The 14273-nt window shown below is 56.7% G+C and overlaps 1 protein-coding gene across 3 annotated transcripts in view; it reads left to right on the plus strand.

The window, feature by feature from the left end:
• Nucleotides 1–11729, plus strand: part of GREB1 (growth regulating estrogen receptor binding 1) — a 61036-nt gene extending 49307 nt beyond the window's left edge. For 2 of the 3 annotated variants that reach the window (XM_028517029.2, XM_036027667.1), the window contains exons 26-32: nt 2237–2441; nt 3055–3229; nt 5449–5667; nt 6909–7044; nt 8925–9125; nt 9554–9692; nt 11082–11729. In XM_028517029.2, the coding sequence (XP_028372830.1) occupies nt 2237–2441; nt 3055–3229; nt 5449–5667; nt 6909–7044; nt 8925–9125; nt 9554–9692; nt 11082–11245 (1239 nt within the window). In that variant the 3' untranslated portion in view covers nt 11246–11729. Of the gene's footprint in view, nt 1–2236; nt 2442–3054; nt 3230–5448; nt 5668–6908; nt 7045–8924; nt 9126–9553; nt 9693–11081 lie in introns of those variants that run through there. The other variant, XM_036027668.1, reaches the window with a different exon arrangement.
• Nucleotides 11730–14273: the final 2544 nt, after the last annotated feature.

Genomic DNA, 14273 nt, shown 5'->3' on the forward strand with positions numbered 1-14273 from the left:
GCTGAGCTGGACACGTAGAGACTGTAGTTGCCCGATGAGTCAGGGGCCGGATGGGGAGACCGGTGTGGCGGCTGGCCATGGCGGAGGCGGCCGGGGAGCATAAGGGCTTTGGGGTCACTCAGCCGAGGTGGAGCCCTGCTCTGCCGTCTGCTGGCCGTGTTGCTTGAATGTCACACCTAACGTCTCTGAGCCTCGGCTGCCTCACCTGTAAGGCCGGGCAGGAAGCCTGCGGTGAAGTTTGTCGGCATAACCGACATCCGGCGCCAGCGCAGTGCCAGGGAGATACCTGCTGAGCGGACCTTCCTCCGTCCACTCCCTTCTCCGTAGCGCCCTCTGCTGGGCGGCGTGCAGATGGCCTGGTGGCGGAGCAGCGTGACCCCTGCAGGGCCTGGCTGGGCTCCAGTGATTACTGACTCAGGCCCGTCCTGTGGCGGCGGCGTCTGTCCTGCTCTCTTGCCTCCCTGTGTTGTTGGGAAGCCAGTCCCAGGCGTCATTATCGCGTCCCCTACACACTGCAGTTCACGTCTCTACAGAAGAAGCCTTCTCTTTTGACGAGATCATTCTTTTTTTCACTTTTACTTATTTTGAAGGCTTTTTTACTGTATTTTTCCGCGTTAGCATTGAGCCCCTGCACGCCCCACTCCCCACAGCAGTCACCACATGGTTGTCCATGTCTGAGTCCTTCCTCCTTTTGCTGCATCCCTCCCCCTGCTGACCTCCCCCTGCCCCCGTGGCTGTCATCCTGCCCTCCGTCTGTGAGATGGGTCTTAGTAATCCGTCACCTCTGGGACCACTGCTGTTTTTGGAGACGTGCCTCCCGGGGACTCGGGGTTGGATGGTTCCAGCCTGACGGTCTCAGCCAACTCTCTGCCCGTTACCCGGCCCCGTCGCTGCTGCCCTCAGGGGCGCTGCTGCTCCCAGGGCCAGATGTCATTGCAGGGTTGAGCCTGCCTTTCAGGCCTTGTGACTGAGCACTGACAACATTTGTAAAGTGCCAAGGAGACCTTTATGGCGTGGCGCCCCCTGCCCCATGGGCTGGGTGTTGCGGAGGTCAGGGATTCTCTCCCATCCCCACCCCCACCCAGTTCCACCGGAACAGGCTGTGGGTGCCAGTGGCACCACGGCTTTGCAGCGGTACTCCGAGGGTGCCAGGGGGAGCGGCTCCCAGCTCAGCCTGAAGAATTCGTGTTGGGGGAATGGTGGAGACCACACAGTGTTCTCTGTTCTGTAGAACGAGCAGACCATTTTATTTTTTAAAGATTTTCTTTTTAGAGGGAAGGGAAGGAGAGAGAGAGAGAGAGAGAGAGAGAGAGAGAGAAACATCGATGGGTTGCCTCTTGTACACATCCTGACCAGGGACCAAACCCACAACATGGGCATGTGCCCTGGCTGGGAATTGAGCCGGTGACCTTTTGCTTTGCAGGATGACGCCCAACCAACTGAGCCACGCTGGTCAGGGCCACATGGTTCCTCACGTAAAAGAAGCATATCCTCCTGGCTGGCGTAGCTCAGTGGATTGAGCGCAGGCTGCGAACCAAAGTATCGCAGGTTCGATTCCTAGTCAGGGCACATGCCTGGGTTGCAGGCCACGGCCCCCAGCAACTGCACATTGATGTTTCTCTCTCTCTTTCTCCCTCCCTTCCCTCTCTAAAAATAAATAAAATCTTAAAAAAAAAAAAAAAATGCATTCTGAGTGTATAAATAGGCAGGGTGTGTGAATTGGTGGCGGGGGATTGAAGTCCCGCAGAAATGCCTGTGCCCCCGGCACGAGGCTGGGTGCTCATGTGGAAGGGCAGTGACTTGGGGTGACCAGTACACGCCCGTTAGTCCGGGCTAACAAAACCTTCTCAAGTCAGCATTCACCTGGCCTCGGATCCTGGGGGCTGAGAGGCTGGGCACGGTCACCCTGGGCTGGGCTGAGCTGAGCTCCCTCGTGCCTGCAGCTTGCTCCCAGGCCGGCCGGGGCTGGCTGGGCTCGGGTGGTCTGGGTGGGCCACCCATCTCTGCTCCCCGTGGCCTCCCTTCTCCAGCAGGATCGCCCAGGCTGGCTCCCAGGGAGGGTGCGGCGAGCGGGCCGCAGGCCCCGTCCTTTTACCGCGTCTCCCTGGTAAAGAGCTAAGGAGCTAAGGCTCCGCTGGCTTCAGGGAGTCCGGAGACAGATAGACCCTTCAGAGGGAGGGGAGGGATTGTGACCGCATTCAGAAACACGTGCCCTCCTCGCGCCCCCACTTTCCAGAGCCACGAACACATAAAGAGCCCCACGTTCACCCCGACGACTGGCCGCCACGAGCACGGGCTCTTCAACCTGTACCACGCGATGGACGGCGCCAGCCACCTGCACGTGCTGGTCGTCAAGGAGTACGAGATGCCCGTGTACAAGAAGTACTGGCCCAACCACATCATGCTGGTGCTCCCCAGCGCCTTCAACAGCGCCGGCGTGGGTAGGCGCCTCTCACCGCCCTGCCCGTTGGGTTTCCGAGAGAGGAGACCCGACCGAGAGGGTGTTCCAGGACTGGCAGAGTTGAACAGCCTTTTTTTTTTAATTTATTTTTTTTTTGGAGAGGGCGGGGAGAGTGGGGGAGAGAGAAACAACAATGTGTGGTTGCTGGGGGCCGTGGCCTGCAACCCAGCTATGTGCCCCGACTGGGAATAGAACCTGTGACACTTTGGTTCGCAGCCCGCTCTCAATCCACTGAGCTACGCCAGCCAGGGCGAGTTGAACATCTTTTGTCAAGCCTTTTGACTTGTACAGCATTTTGATTGGACTCTTCTTTCTCCTTTGATGTTTGGTGGTTGATTACATTTGTGCTCTCGATTCACGTTCAGAAAAGCTAGGATAAGCAGACAGGAATGCACGTGCCCCTCAGAGGCGTGTTTTGTCCCCTAGAATTCTCCGCTCCCCCAAATCCACAGCTAATACTAGCCAGTGGGCGAGGGGTGCGGGTGGGCGAGGACTGACCTTCGGGGCTGCAGGTCCTGGGGTGGGGGCCCCTTTCCTCAGTGACGCCCAGGGGCCCAGAGCTGAGCCGGCGGCCGTGGCTTTGCCCGGTGCAGGCGCCGCCCACTTCCTGATCAAGGAGCTGTCCTACCACAACCTGGAGCTGGAGCGGACCCGGCAGGAGGAGCTCGGCATCAGGCCGCAGGACATCTGGCCCTTCATCGTGATTTCCGACGACTCCTGCGTGATGTGGAACGTGGTGGACGTTGATGGCGGTGGGGAGAGGAGCAGGTGAGGCGCCTCCCCGAGCCCGGGGGTAAGACCGGGGCCCTCGCTCTCTTTTTCAGTGGGGATCGCCCCGCCACCCCACAAGGACCGCCAAGGACGGCCCTCCCGTTAGAAAGCTCCGCGTGTAGGGCCCTGGCTGGCGTGGCTCAGTGGATTGAGCGCGGGCTACGAACCAAAGTGTCACAGGTTCAATTCCCAGTCAGGGCACATGCCTGGGTTGCAGGCCACGACCCCCAGCAACCGCACATTGATGCTTCTCTCTCTCTCTTTTTCCCTCCCTAAAAAATAAAATAAAAATCTTAAAAAAAAAAAAAAAAAGCTCCGCGTGTAGGGACAGAGGCCTGGATGCGGTAGACTTACATTCCAAGCTATACTTGGGGTTTAAAAAATTGTTTTAAAACTTATTTATCTATTGTTTATTTTAGGGAGAGAGGGAAGGAGGGGGAAAGAGAGGGGAGAAACATTGATTGGTTGCCCCTCACACACCCTGACAAGGGACCAAACCCGCAACCCAGGCGTGTGCCCTGACTAAAATCGATCGGCGACCTTTTGGTTCTGGGAAAACGCCCAACCCACTGAGCCACACCAGCAAGGACTGGAGTTTTAAATTTAAAATTTTATTGAAAAATAAAATAAATAATCCTTATGGGAAACCACAGTGTATCTATTCAAATTAGAATATGTGCAAAAGAAAAACGTCCTGTGCAGGAATTGTCACAAACTGAACACGCCTGCTTAACCAACTCCCCTGTGAAGAAAGGGACCCTCACCACCCCCAGGGCTCCCTCCAGTTGTCCCCCAGCCCCCCTCGCGCCCCCGGCCCCTGTTCCTCCCATACCCGCTTATGTTTTACTTGCTGTGTGCCAGGACACTCTCTGGCTCCTGGTTTCCAAGGGATGCTAACACACCTGTGCTGGTTTGTCATGAGGGTCAGCGAATCTGTGGGGGGCATGCCCGCGGTGAGTGGCGCCACGTGGGAGGGGCTCAGCAGAGGCCGTGGTATCTGAACATCACCCATAACGCAGTTCCTGTGATTTTGCTGTGTCCGCGTAGGGCTGCCCGAGGACTTCCGTGCGTGGCTGGTTTCTGAGAGGGTCAGCTCTCCTCCTTGGTGTCAGGGGTGGCCTGGTGCACCACAACCCTCGGTCACTGTTTTCCTAGAAAAAGTGTGTTCCCTGCGACAGAGTGGCACGTGACTTAGGAGGATAGTGACCTGCCTGGCTTTCGCCGTTCTTGCGGTCACCCTGCAAGGGCAGGAGCTCGGCTGAGGGCCAAGGGGGAAGGGGCGGAGCTTTCCTTGTGCCTTTCTGATTTGCATTCTTTTTTTTTTAAGATTTAATTTATTTTTAGAGGGGAGTGGGAGACAGAGACAGACAGACACACACACACACACACACACACACATCAATATGCGGTTGCTGGGGGCCGTGGCCTGCAACCCAGGTATGTGCCCTGACTGGGAATCGAACCTGCGATGCTTTGGTTTGCAGCCTGCGTTCAATCCACTGAGTTATGCCAGCCAGGGTCTGATTTGCATTCTGAAACAGCATTAAAAGTCCTGGATGTCACCTGGAGCAGGAGACTCAGTGTTTAGCTGAAGTCCTCCAGGCAGGGAAAGAGAAGCCGAGGCCCAGAAAAGCAGGGCCACTTGCCTGGGCCCTCATAGGCCCGATTCTTGTCCCCAACTTGCAGCCCTGGAGCCCCCCTCCCTGGTCATCCCTGTCCCTCACTGTCCTGCCAGACCTCCGACGTCATCCTGTGGGGTCCCAGGCATTGGCGGGCTGCCGCCTCCTCCCCACGCTCTCACTTGGAATTCGCAGGAGAAAGTCCCGCTCTCTGCCACCACTGCACCCTCAGAGCGCACACCGGGGAGGCCTGGTGGTTTGGCCCCACGGAGAGTGAGGGCTTCAGGGGCAGCCGTTCATGCCCAGGCTCTGGGGGGTGGCACCGTGCAAGTCACTTGCAGCCTGTCTTCCCTCCTTGGTGACACAGGCGGGGCGGCTGCCCGTGTCACCTGGTTGCTGGGAGGACAGGCGCTGATAAGCACGAGGTGCTCAGCCTGGCGCCTGGCCCTCGGCCAAGGTTGTGCTGGGCTCTACCTGCACCCGCCCTGCCCGGTCTCTGAGGGTCGGCCAGAGGGCAGCGTCCTGGCCGGCCAGGCCCCGGGGCCCCGCCTTGTTTGCACGTTGACCCGGAGGTGTCCGTCTCCGTCCCTCGAGTAGAGAGTTCTCCTGGTCGGAGAGGAACGTCTCCTTGAAGTACATCATGCAGCACATCGAGGCGGCCCCCGACATCACGCACTACGCCCTGATCGGCATGCGGAAGTGGTCCAGCAAGGCCGGCAGCCGGGAGGTGCGCGAGCCCTTCTCCCGCTGCCACGTGCACGACTTCGTCGTTCTGAACGTGGACCTGACCCAGAACGTCCAGTACAACCAGAACCGGTGAGCCTCCCGCCCCACGGCGGCCGCCAGCACGGCCCACAGCCCCACAGCCCTCGGTGGGGGGCGGCTTAGGCCAGCGGAGGGTGGCTTCTTCCCTGCCCTGCAGGGCCTCGGGAGCCAGAGGTGCCCACCTGTGGCCTTGGCCTCGGTCCTGATTTCAGCTTCAAGTTCCTCCCTCTCTCCCTCCCTCCCCTCCCCCCCCCCTCCCTCCCTCCCTCCCTCCCTCCCTCCCTCCCTCCCTCCCTCCTTCCCTTCCTCCCTCCCTCCTTCCCTTCCTCCTTCCCTTCCTTCCTCCCTCCCCTTCTCCTTCCTTCCTCCCTCCTTCTACCCCTCCCTCCCTTCCTCCCTTTATTCCTTCCTCCCTTTATTCCTTCCTCCCTTTATTCCTTCCTTCTTCCCTTCCTTCCTCCCTTCCTTCCTTCCTCCCTTCTTTCTGTCCTTCCTTCCTCCCTCCCTCCCTTCTTCCCTCCCTTCCTTTATTCCTTCTTCCCTCCCTTCCTTCCCTTCTGTATTTTTGTCATGTAAGGTTGTGGAGGGGAGATTCACATGAGACTCTTCAGCTTCCCTCGTGGAGTCACACCTTACATACCTCCGTGACTTGCATTGTCCTGTGTATTTACGTGTGTTGCTTTTTTGGCTTCCTCTGAGCACGTTGCCTTTTAGGAGCATTAGCACCAAAGAAAACGGTAAAGGGATATTTCTGTGTGTCGCTTTCTACACACTGAGCCACAGAAGTGCTCACATGTCAAGCCTAACCTCATCGCCGACGCCCATCGAGTGCCCCTGTGCCTGGCCGGGGCACGCCCCCGGGGTGGCCCGCGTAGGGGTGTCTGGTTTGGAGCCAGACCGACTTGCTAGGAACCTGGGTGCCCTGACGCCCCGGCTCTGTAGGGAGCCTTGTTTGCTGCACTGTAAAAAGTGGCTAAGTTTTTTGTCTTTAACCCTGGGAGGTTCCTTTTCTTCCTTAATCAATCGGTGAAAGGGTGTTTGTAAGGTCCTCCCACCGAGCCGGTAGGTCAGCAAGCTGCAGTCCCAAGGTCGACGCCATAGGGATCCCCTGCCTGGCCCGGGGCCCGCACATCACGACCTGTGCGTGTTCCTCGTTGGTGCAGCCTCTGCGCCTCTCCAGGCAGAGGCCTGCAGGGCAGGAGCGAGCCCCCCCTCCCCCCCCTCTGGGTCTGGGGCACGGCAGCACGTGGGCGGCCTGCGGTCCGACTGTCCCCTCATCTGGCTCTGCGCAGGTTCCTGTGTGACGACGTGGACTTCAACCTGCGGGCGCACAGCGCCGGCCTGCTGCTCTGCCGCTTCAACCGCTTCAGCGTGATGAAGAAGCAGATCGCGGTGGGCGGGCACCGGGCCTTCCACATCACCGCCAAGGTGGGTCGGCCGCGGGCCCTGCTGCTGGGTCTGCCACCAGGCTGGCCCTCATGGCGCGGAGACTGAGGGTGGAAGCCGGCGGGAGGCCACATGCTCGCCTTCCAGTCAGTCTGGGGGGCGTGGGCTCGACTCCTGGGCTGTGTCAGCGAGGACCCTCAGCTGCGTCTGCCCTGTGCCCTCTGCATGCCTGGACACTCCCAGGAACTTCCCACACACACACACATGCCTCACCGTGCCCAGGCTCGCTCCTGTCTCCAGCAGTGTCTCCGCTGGACAGGGCTCTGGGCTGCCGGTGTGTGCATGGCCTGCTCTGGGCCCCTGGGGCAGCGCCTGGCCAGACACTGAATGGTCCTGTCAGGCTGGCTTGATGGCTGAACTGCCGTCGGTGGGCCGGCCCTGGGTTGGGGGGGAGACAGGGTCCGGGCTGGGGAGCTGCCCTGTGGAGTCATGCACGTCCCTGCCCCGAGGTGTCTCCCGTCCACCCACCAGAGCCCCGTTCTCTGCTTTTCACCCCCATCGGCCTCGAATCATGCCCCGATGACATCGGCCAGCTCGCACTCCAGCCGCCTCTTCCAGCCTCTGTCCTTCCCTGTCCCCACATCTCCTCCGTGGTAGCCGCCCTCCCTGACCTGGGCCAGGGCTGAGTTCAGACACCAGTCCCGTCCCCTCCCCTCCCCGGACCGACCAGCGGGGTGGAAGTTCCCCTCACTTCTCTCACCGACTAGTTAGTAAGACCCTTGGATAAAAGGTCTGTACTTCCAGGAGAACTTGGGCTCATTTAAAATCCTCCCTGCCCTGACCGTGGAGGTTTCTCACTGCCCTTGTGGTAGATTTACAGTTTAATTCGGGGAGATTACAGATCTTTACTGTGGGAAGTCTTTCTACCAAACAGCCTGATGATGTGCTTTGAAAACTATTTTCCTTTTATAGTTCTCTCAGTATCATTTTTTAATTCTTAGGTGTTTTATCTTTATTCCCACTTGGAGCATAATCTTATTTTTCCCTTTAGATGTAGTCATGAAGTTGAGTGTTTAGAGGGCAGCTAGCGATGTTTTTACTCAGGAGTGCGTGGCCTGGCAGCTGGGCCGGGTGTTAGGTAAACTCTCGTGCCGCCGTGATGAGCACCCCAGGGGGGCGTGTGGGTCACAGGGAGACCTAGCCTCGCCAGCAGTTGTGGGGGGGGGGACATCTGTGGGGCTGTCCCTGAGAAAGTTGACATTAAGGCGGAGGTCTGGAGGGATGAGGAAGAGCACTGTGTCCAGGCACGGGGGGGCACCCTGGGAGACGATGCAGAGGTCAGCACAGAGGAAGTGTCAGGGCCACCGGGGAGAGTGGCGGGGGATGGGGATGAGCTGGGGAAGCAGCAGGACCCTGTCGGCCGTGGGAACGTGCGAGGCTTCTCTCTGGGAGTCAAGGAGGCAAACCGTGGGAGGGGGTCCCACAGAGGGTTTGGTTGGTTCCCCTCACGTCCGCAGCCTCTCGGGCAGGGACATGTGTGGCGATGACTGTGGAAGAGGCCGTGGACTCCCTGGGGGGCAGTGGGGGGGTGGGTGGGACCTGGGGGGCAGGAGGCCGGCCATGCCCTGAGGTTTCGCCCCAGGCTTTGGGGAAGCCAGCTTTCTACGTGGGGAGGTCAGTGTCTGCAACTTTTGCGGATCGCTCTGATCGGTTCCCACGTGTCCACCTTTGGTCCAGCTCAGTTCTCAGCAGAGAACCTCACTGCGGAGGCAGGTGTTCCGGGCTCGCAGCACCGCCCTGAGACGCAGTCGCCCCGTGGCAGCCCCCCAGCCTGGGCTCCCAGCAGCCCCGGCGCCTCGGAGGAGGGGCCTCTCGGCTCTGGGCGGCCGGAGCGGCTGACGCCCGTCCTTCCCCCACCGCAGGCGCCGGACAGCTCCGCGGCCGTGATGCCCGCGCAGTACGTGTGCGCCCCGGACAGCAAGCACGCGCTCCTGGCGGCGCCCGCGCAGCTGCTGCTGGAGAAGTTCCTGCAGCACCACAGCCGCCGCTTCTTCCCGCTGTCCCTCCAGAACCACGGCCACCCCGTGCTCTCGGTGGACTGCTACTTGAACCTGGGGCCGCAGGTAACTTCCGGGCGCGGGCCCGTGGAGCCCTCGCCCCGAGAAGTGCCTCAAACAAAGGCACGATACTCGGACTCAGAAGCGCCCCTAGTGGCTTCCTCTCAGGTACCGACCCCGCGTTACCGCTGATAAAGGAGGGGCTGAGAGCGAGCAAGCGGTTTGCCCCAACGTAAGAAGTTAGGAGTCAAACCCAGTTCCGTGCCAAAGTGTTTCTGATTCTCGAAGGAGTTAACGAATACGTAGATCTGGGTCAGTCTCTTGGAATTGATTTTTAGGATATAGATTTGGAAGTAACAGAAAAAAAATATCGTTTCTGGCCGCCCCCAAACCCTTGAGCTGGACCAAGCAGCTAGTGTTTTAGATGCTGAGCCCTAGCATGGTTATTGCTGAGTATTTCACAGGAAGCGATGTTTTTTTCCCTCTCCCTCCAGATTTCCGTGTGCTACGTGAGCTCCCGGCCCCACTCCTTGAACGTCAGCTGCTCCGACTTCAGGTTCAGCGGGCTCCTGCTCTACCTCTGTGACTCCTTCGTGGGCGCCAGCTTCTTGAAGAAGTTTCACTTCCTGAAAGGTGAGCTCCCCTGCTCTTCCCTGGGCCCTTGCCTCGAGTGCTTGTCGTCATCCCCTGGTGTCTCCGAGGAGGTGACGTCTGGTCGTAGTCCTCCTTTGCCAGTGGGTAAACTGAGGCTCAGAGAACGGACGTAACTGCCAGGGAAGTATGGGAAGGTGGGGGTGGGACTCCAGGGCGGCTCCCTGTCCCCCCAAACCCGTCAGGTAGAGAGGAGACACCCCTTCCTGTGAGGTGGGCTTGTTTTCCTTTCTAGGCCCCAGGTCCCCACGGGTGCTGCTTCCTCCCGTGGGGGGGTGAGCTCTCCCCCCCGGTCTTGGGGTTCTCTGCACTTCTGGGCTTTAATTCTCCTCCTTCTGTAACTGCTTTCTTGCTGAAGTGGTTTAGGATGACACACATTCCCTCTCCATGACTCTTAAAAAGGATATTTCCAGTGCAGCTGGGGTCCCTGGCCGGCGTGCACGTGTCCTTGGGCAGCCGGCCTTCCCTCAGACCTCCCAGCCTGGAAGGTGTTTCCTGGGCACCACGCGGCCCTGGCCCTTGGGCGGTGGTGAGAGGCGTCTATTGTGGCCTCTGTCCCGGGGAAACGTTTTGTCTAGCGGGAGGGGGACACATAGGGAGGAAGGTAGGAAGGTAGGAAGGCGGTAGAGAAGACGGACCGGCAGAATGAATGAGTGAGTGAGTGAATGAATGGATAGGAATGACGTCTTGTTTACGCTAGCATTCCAAGAGTAGGGAGCATTCCCCTGGTTGGGGGGTCGGGGAGGGGTCGGAGCTGCGTCAGCCTGGAAGGGCAGTGGCCTTGGGTGGGAGAAGGTGGGTGGGGCCTTGAGGTGGCTGGTGCTCACCCAGGGCTGCGGCTGAGGAAGCTTGGTTTGGGATCTGACCTGTGTCTGTTTCCAGTTCCCCTTCTCTGTCCCTCCTTTGTCAGCACTTCTTCTGCCCCCTGTTATCTCAGCTGCCAGGCCTGCCTGTCACCTCTCTGTGTTTGTCTTGCTCAGACGATGAGGCGTTCCAAAGGACGTAAGAGGTCCCTGGGCCCTCTGGTCCTTCCCTTCCCAGCTGCATCGCAGTTCTTGGCAAGCAGAACCCAGGCAGTAGGCTTCAGTAGGATCAACTCACCTGTTTTCTGCCCTGGCTGGGGTAGCTCAGTGGATTGAGCTCAGGCTGCGAACCAAAGCATCGCAGGTTTGATTCCCAGTCAGGGCACATGCCTGGGTTGCAGGCCACAGCCCCCAGCAACCGCACATTGATGTTTCTCTCTCTCTCTCTTTCTCCGTCTCTTCCCTCTCTGAAAATAAATAAAATCTTTCAAAAAATCTTAAAAAATCTATTTAAAAAAAAACACAACTCACCTGTTTTCTTCACTCGCCTCTGCCGTTGTCCGTGCAGGTGCGACCTTGTGCGTGATCTGTCAGGACAGGAACTCGCTCCGCCAGACCGTGGTCCGCCTGGAGCTGGAGGACCAGTGGCAGTTCCGCCTGCGTGACGAGTTCCAGACCGCCAACGCCAAGGAGGACCGGCCGCTCTTCTTTCTGACGGGGCGGCACATCTGAGGGGCAGGGACACGGACACCCCGGCAGGTTATGGGGAAGAGTGGAGCCCTCGGAACCTCGTGCTGTTGGGGCTCAAGGAAGAATTGGAAGCGTGGGGTGTTGGAACTGAAGCGGGCCCCAGAGCTGGTCCCGTGCAGGCCGGCAGACCGAGGCCCAGGGGTGATGAAGACTCGCGGCAAGTGAGGAGGGTCTGTGGGTGGCTCGCACGACGTCAGACCCAGTGTCCCGGGTTCTGGGCCGGCCGCGCTGCCCGGGGCTGGGTCAGGGTCCATTTCACCAAGAACAGAGTTTTGCCTACTGTCATGCCATCCATGTGCTTCCACAGATGAACTTGACTTTTCTTAGCTCCCAATCTCGTGGATTATTTTATGGAGGCCAGTGTTTCCAGCCGATGGGGTACAGTGTGAGCTCTGTAGGGTTTCCTCTGGTGTACTACAAAGCAATATTCCAGAAGACCTTTTCAACTATAAAGGCTGGAGACAAGGGAAAAAAGTTTAAGTGGGTCACTGCATAAGAATTATGTGATTGCTTAGAAGTTTGCTTTTTAAAAAGCTAGCCCAAAGGTGTCAACTTTAATGAAGGTAAAACAAATTTTTACTTGAGAGCAAATGCGATTCTATTAAAATAGTATAGGGTAAATACCCTAACTCTTAGAAAGGGCAAACGTGAAAAGAAACTATAAAATTCAGAGGTTTCAGGAAAGGTGTTTCGTTACAGAAGTTGACCTTAAGAAACAGAATTCGCCTTACAAAGGAGAGAGGACCAAATGGCTTACTCGAAACAATGAAAACAAAAAGCAATCAAACAACTGGGTGAGAACTAGACTTCTGACCATGACTTGTGGAAGCTCAGTCCTCAGTTCCTCAAGGAGCTTGCCTTTTCTTACGACTGCTTGGTCCCTGACCCGAGAGGAAGGGGGACAGAGCAGAGGTGGCAGCAGGGATGTTCCCCGGCTACAAACACTTACGCTTGCCCCCCAGAAAGTTTTGTAAACCAGCCCGTGTACAGCGCCGCCTACAGGCAGGCATTGGGCGCGTGCGTGCACAGCCTGGATCCTGAAGAACCCTTCCCGCAGCCCGCAGCTGGTGTGGGCGGAGTCACTCTCCCATTGGACAGATGCGGTGTGGGCGGAGTCACTCTCCCATTGGACAGATGCGGTGTGGGCGGAGCCACTCTCCCATTGGACAGACTCCGCGAGTGCGCCTCACCCAGGCGACAGCTGGAAAGGGGCCCAGGCGAGTCTGACCGCTGGACCGTGGGCCCCGGGTCCACTGTCCCTCGCAGCACTGCTTGCGAAGTGGCCTGTGTGAACGGAAGGAAAAGTTGAACGGTCCTCAAAAATGGACCTCGGAATGCGTTTTTATGTCTGCATCTTAGTCATTTCTAAGCACTCTCATGGACAATAGTTCAGGAAGAAACTATTTTAAAAGACGATGCCAAAGAATTAGTGTCAATCTCTTCTCCCCTAAGAAAGAAGATTTAGGTCGATGTTTGTAATAAAGTCATCACTTTGTACCTGTCGTCATTCCTCTTTTGGAATAAAAACTCACTCTCTTTAGTTATATTTGTCTTTTGTACATAGGAAGCTTCATACTCTTCTCTCCATTTTACTAGTTAACTTAAAGCAAACTAATGTTCTTGTTTGTTCCAGCATTATAAATAAAACTTATAATGCATTTACTGTTTCTTCAGTGGGTGTTAAGTTACATCATTTTGAGGGACGCTGTGTGGCCAGTGGTTTCCAGGGCTACCTGCTTACAAATCTGGTGACATGACAGAAAACAGTTTTGGAAAGGAAAGAACAACAAATCCATACAAGTGAGGGCCTATTGACATGCGGAAGAACCGCTGAAAGAAGGAACTGGAGATGGAGGAAACCGCGGCTGGACACGCGTGGGGGAGCCTGCCACATCGGAAGGCGGTTTTCGGGGTGCTCTGAGCTTCACCGTGGCCGGGACAGCCGAAAGGGAGGGGGGACCTGGGCTTTCGGTAGGCTGATTCACAGGAGGGAGTTGGCGCAGCGAAGTTCCTCCCAGCTCTTCCTGCCGCGCCCCTTGTAGTCCACGGACCTGGGCAGAGAGGAGCGGAGGTAAAGGCGGGGGGCAGGGGGGCTGCGTCTAGACTAGAGAATGTAAGAGTCCATAAGAGAGCTGTCTTCCATTGAAAGCCTTGTATTTGTTTCTTGACTTTGGAAGAACAAGTTTACCTTGTTTTTTAAATGTTTCATTTTTAAAATTCAAAATGTGTCGGGTTTTTCCTCCTGAGTTCCTTTCCTTTGGCAAACTTTTTTTTAATTGAACTGAGCATTGTAACAGCACTTTAAAATCAGTACGAGAGCCCTGGCTGGCGTAGCTCAGTGGATTGAGCGTGGGCTGTGAACCACATATCGTAGGTTTGATTCCCAGTCAGGGCACATGCCTGGGTTGCAGGCTATGACCCCCAGCAACCACATAGTGATGTTTCTCTCTGTCTTTCTCCCTCCCTTCCCTCTCTAAAAATAAATGAATAAAATCTTTAAAAAAAAAAACAGTACAAGATATCTGAATTAGGTGCTGTACCCTTTTCAGGAGTTATCAGCGATGCTTTTTCTTCACCTGAATGGCATTCACAAATCGACACCAACAGAAAAATGAAACACCACTCACAGCAGTCATTTTAGTTTGCCATGGAGCCAAGCATAATTCCTACCAAATTGCAACAGCATAATTCCTACCAAATTGCAACTTTGGTACCAGTCGAGGCAAGTCAAAGGTAAAACTATGTTTAAAGTTAGGAATTACTCTTCGGAGTTTTAAAATGTTCCTGGAAAAGCTCTATAGCTTTTGTACTTTCAGAAAGCATAAGCAACTTTATTGGTTAAAAACACTGGTTAATGTAGACAGAGAATCAGCTCATTGATAAAGCACGAGAACGAAAGGTGAACCAAAGTATGGGAAACCCTAATCCGAGTTTGGTTATTTTGTTGCAGCAACAGACTGTATGCCCAGGCCAATATTTTTAACGTGCTGCTTGCTGGACGGTGCAGTCA

This window comes from Phyllostomus discolor, chromosome 6, assembly GCF_004126475.2.
Source record: "Phyllostomus discolor isolate MPI-MPIP mPhyDis1 chromosome 6, mPhyDis1.pri.v3, whole genome shotgun sequence".
NCBI lineage: Eukaryota > Metazoa > Chordata > Mammalia > Chiroptera > Phyllostomidae > Phyllostomus > Phyllostomus discolor.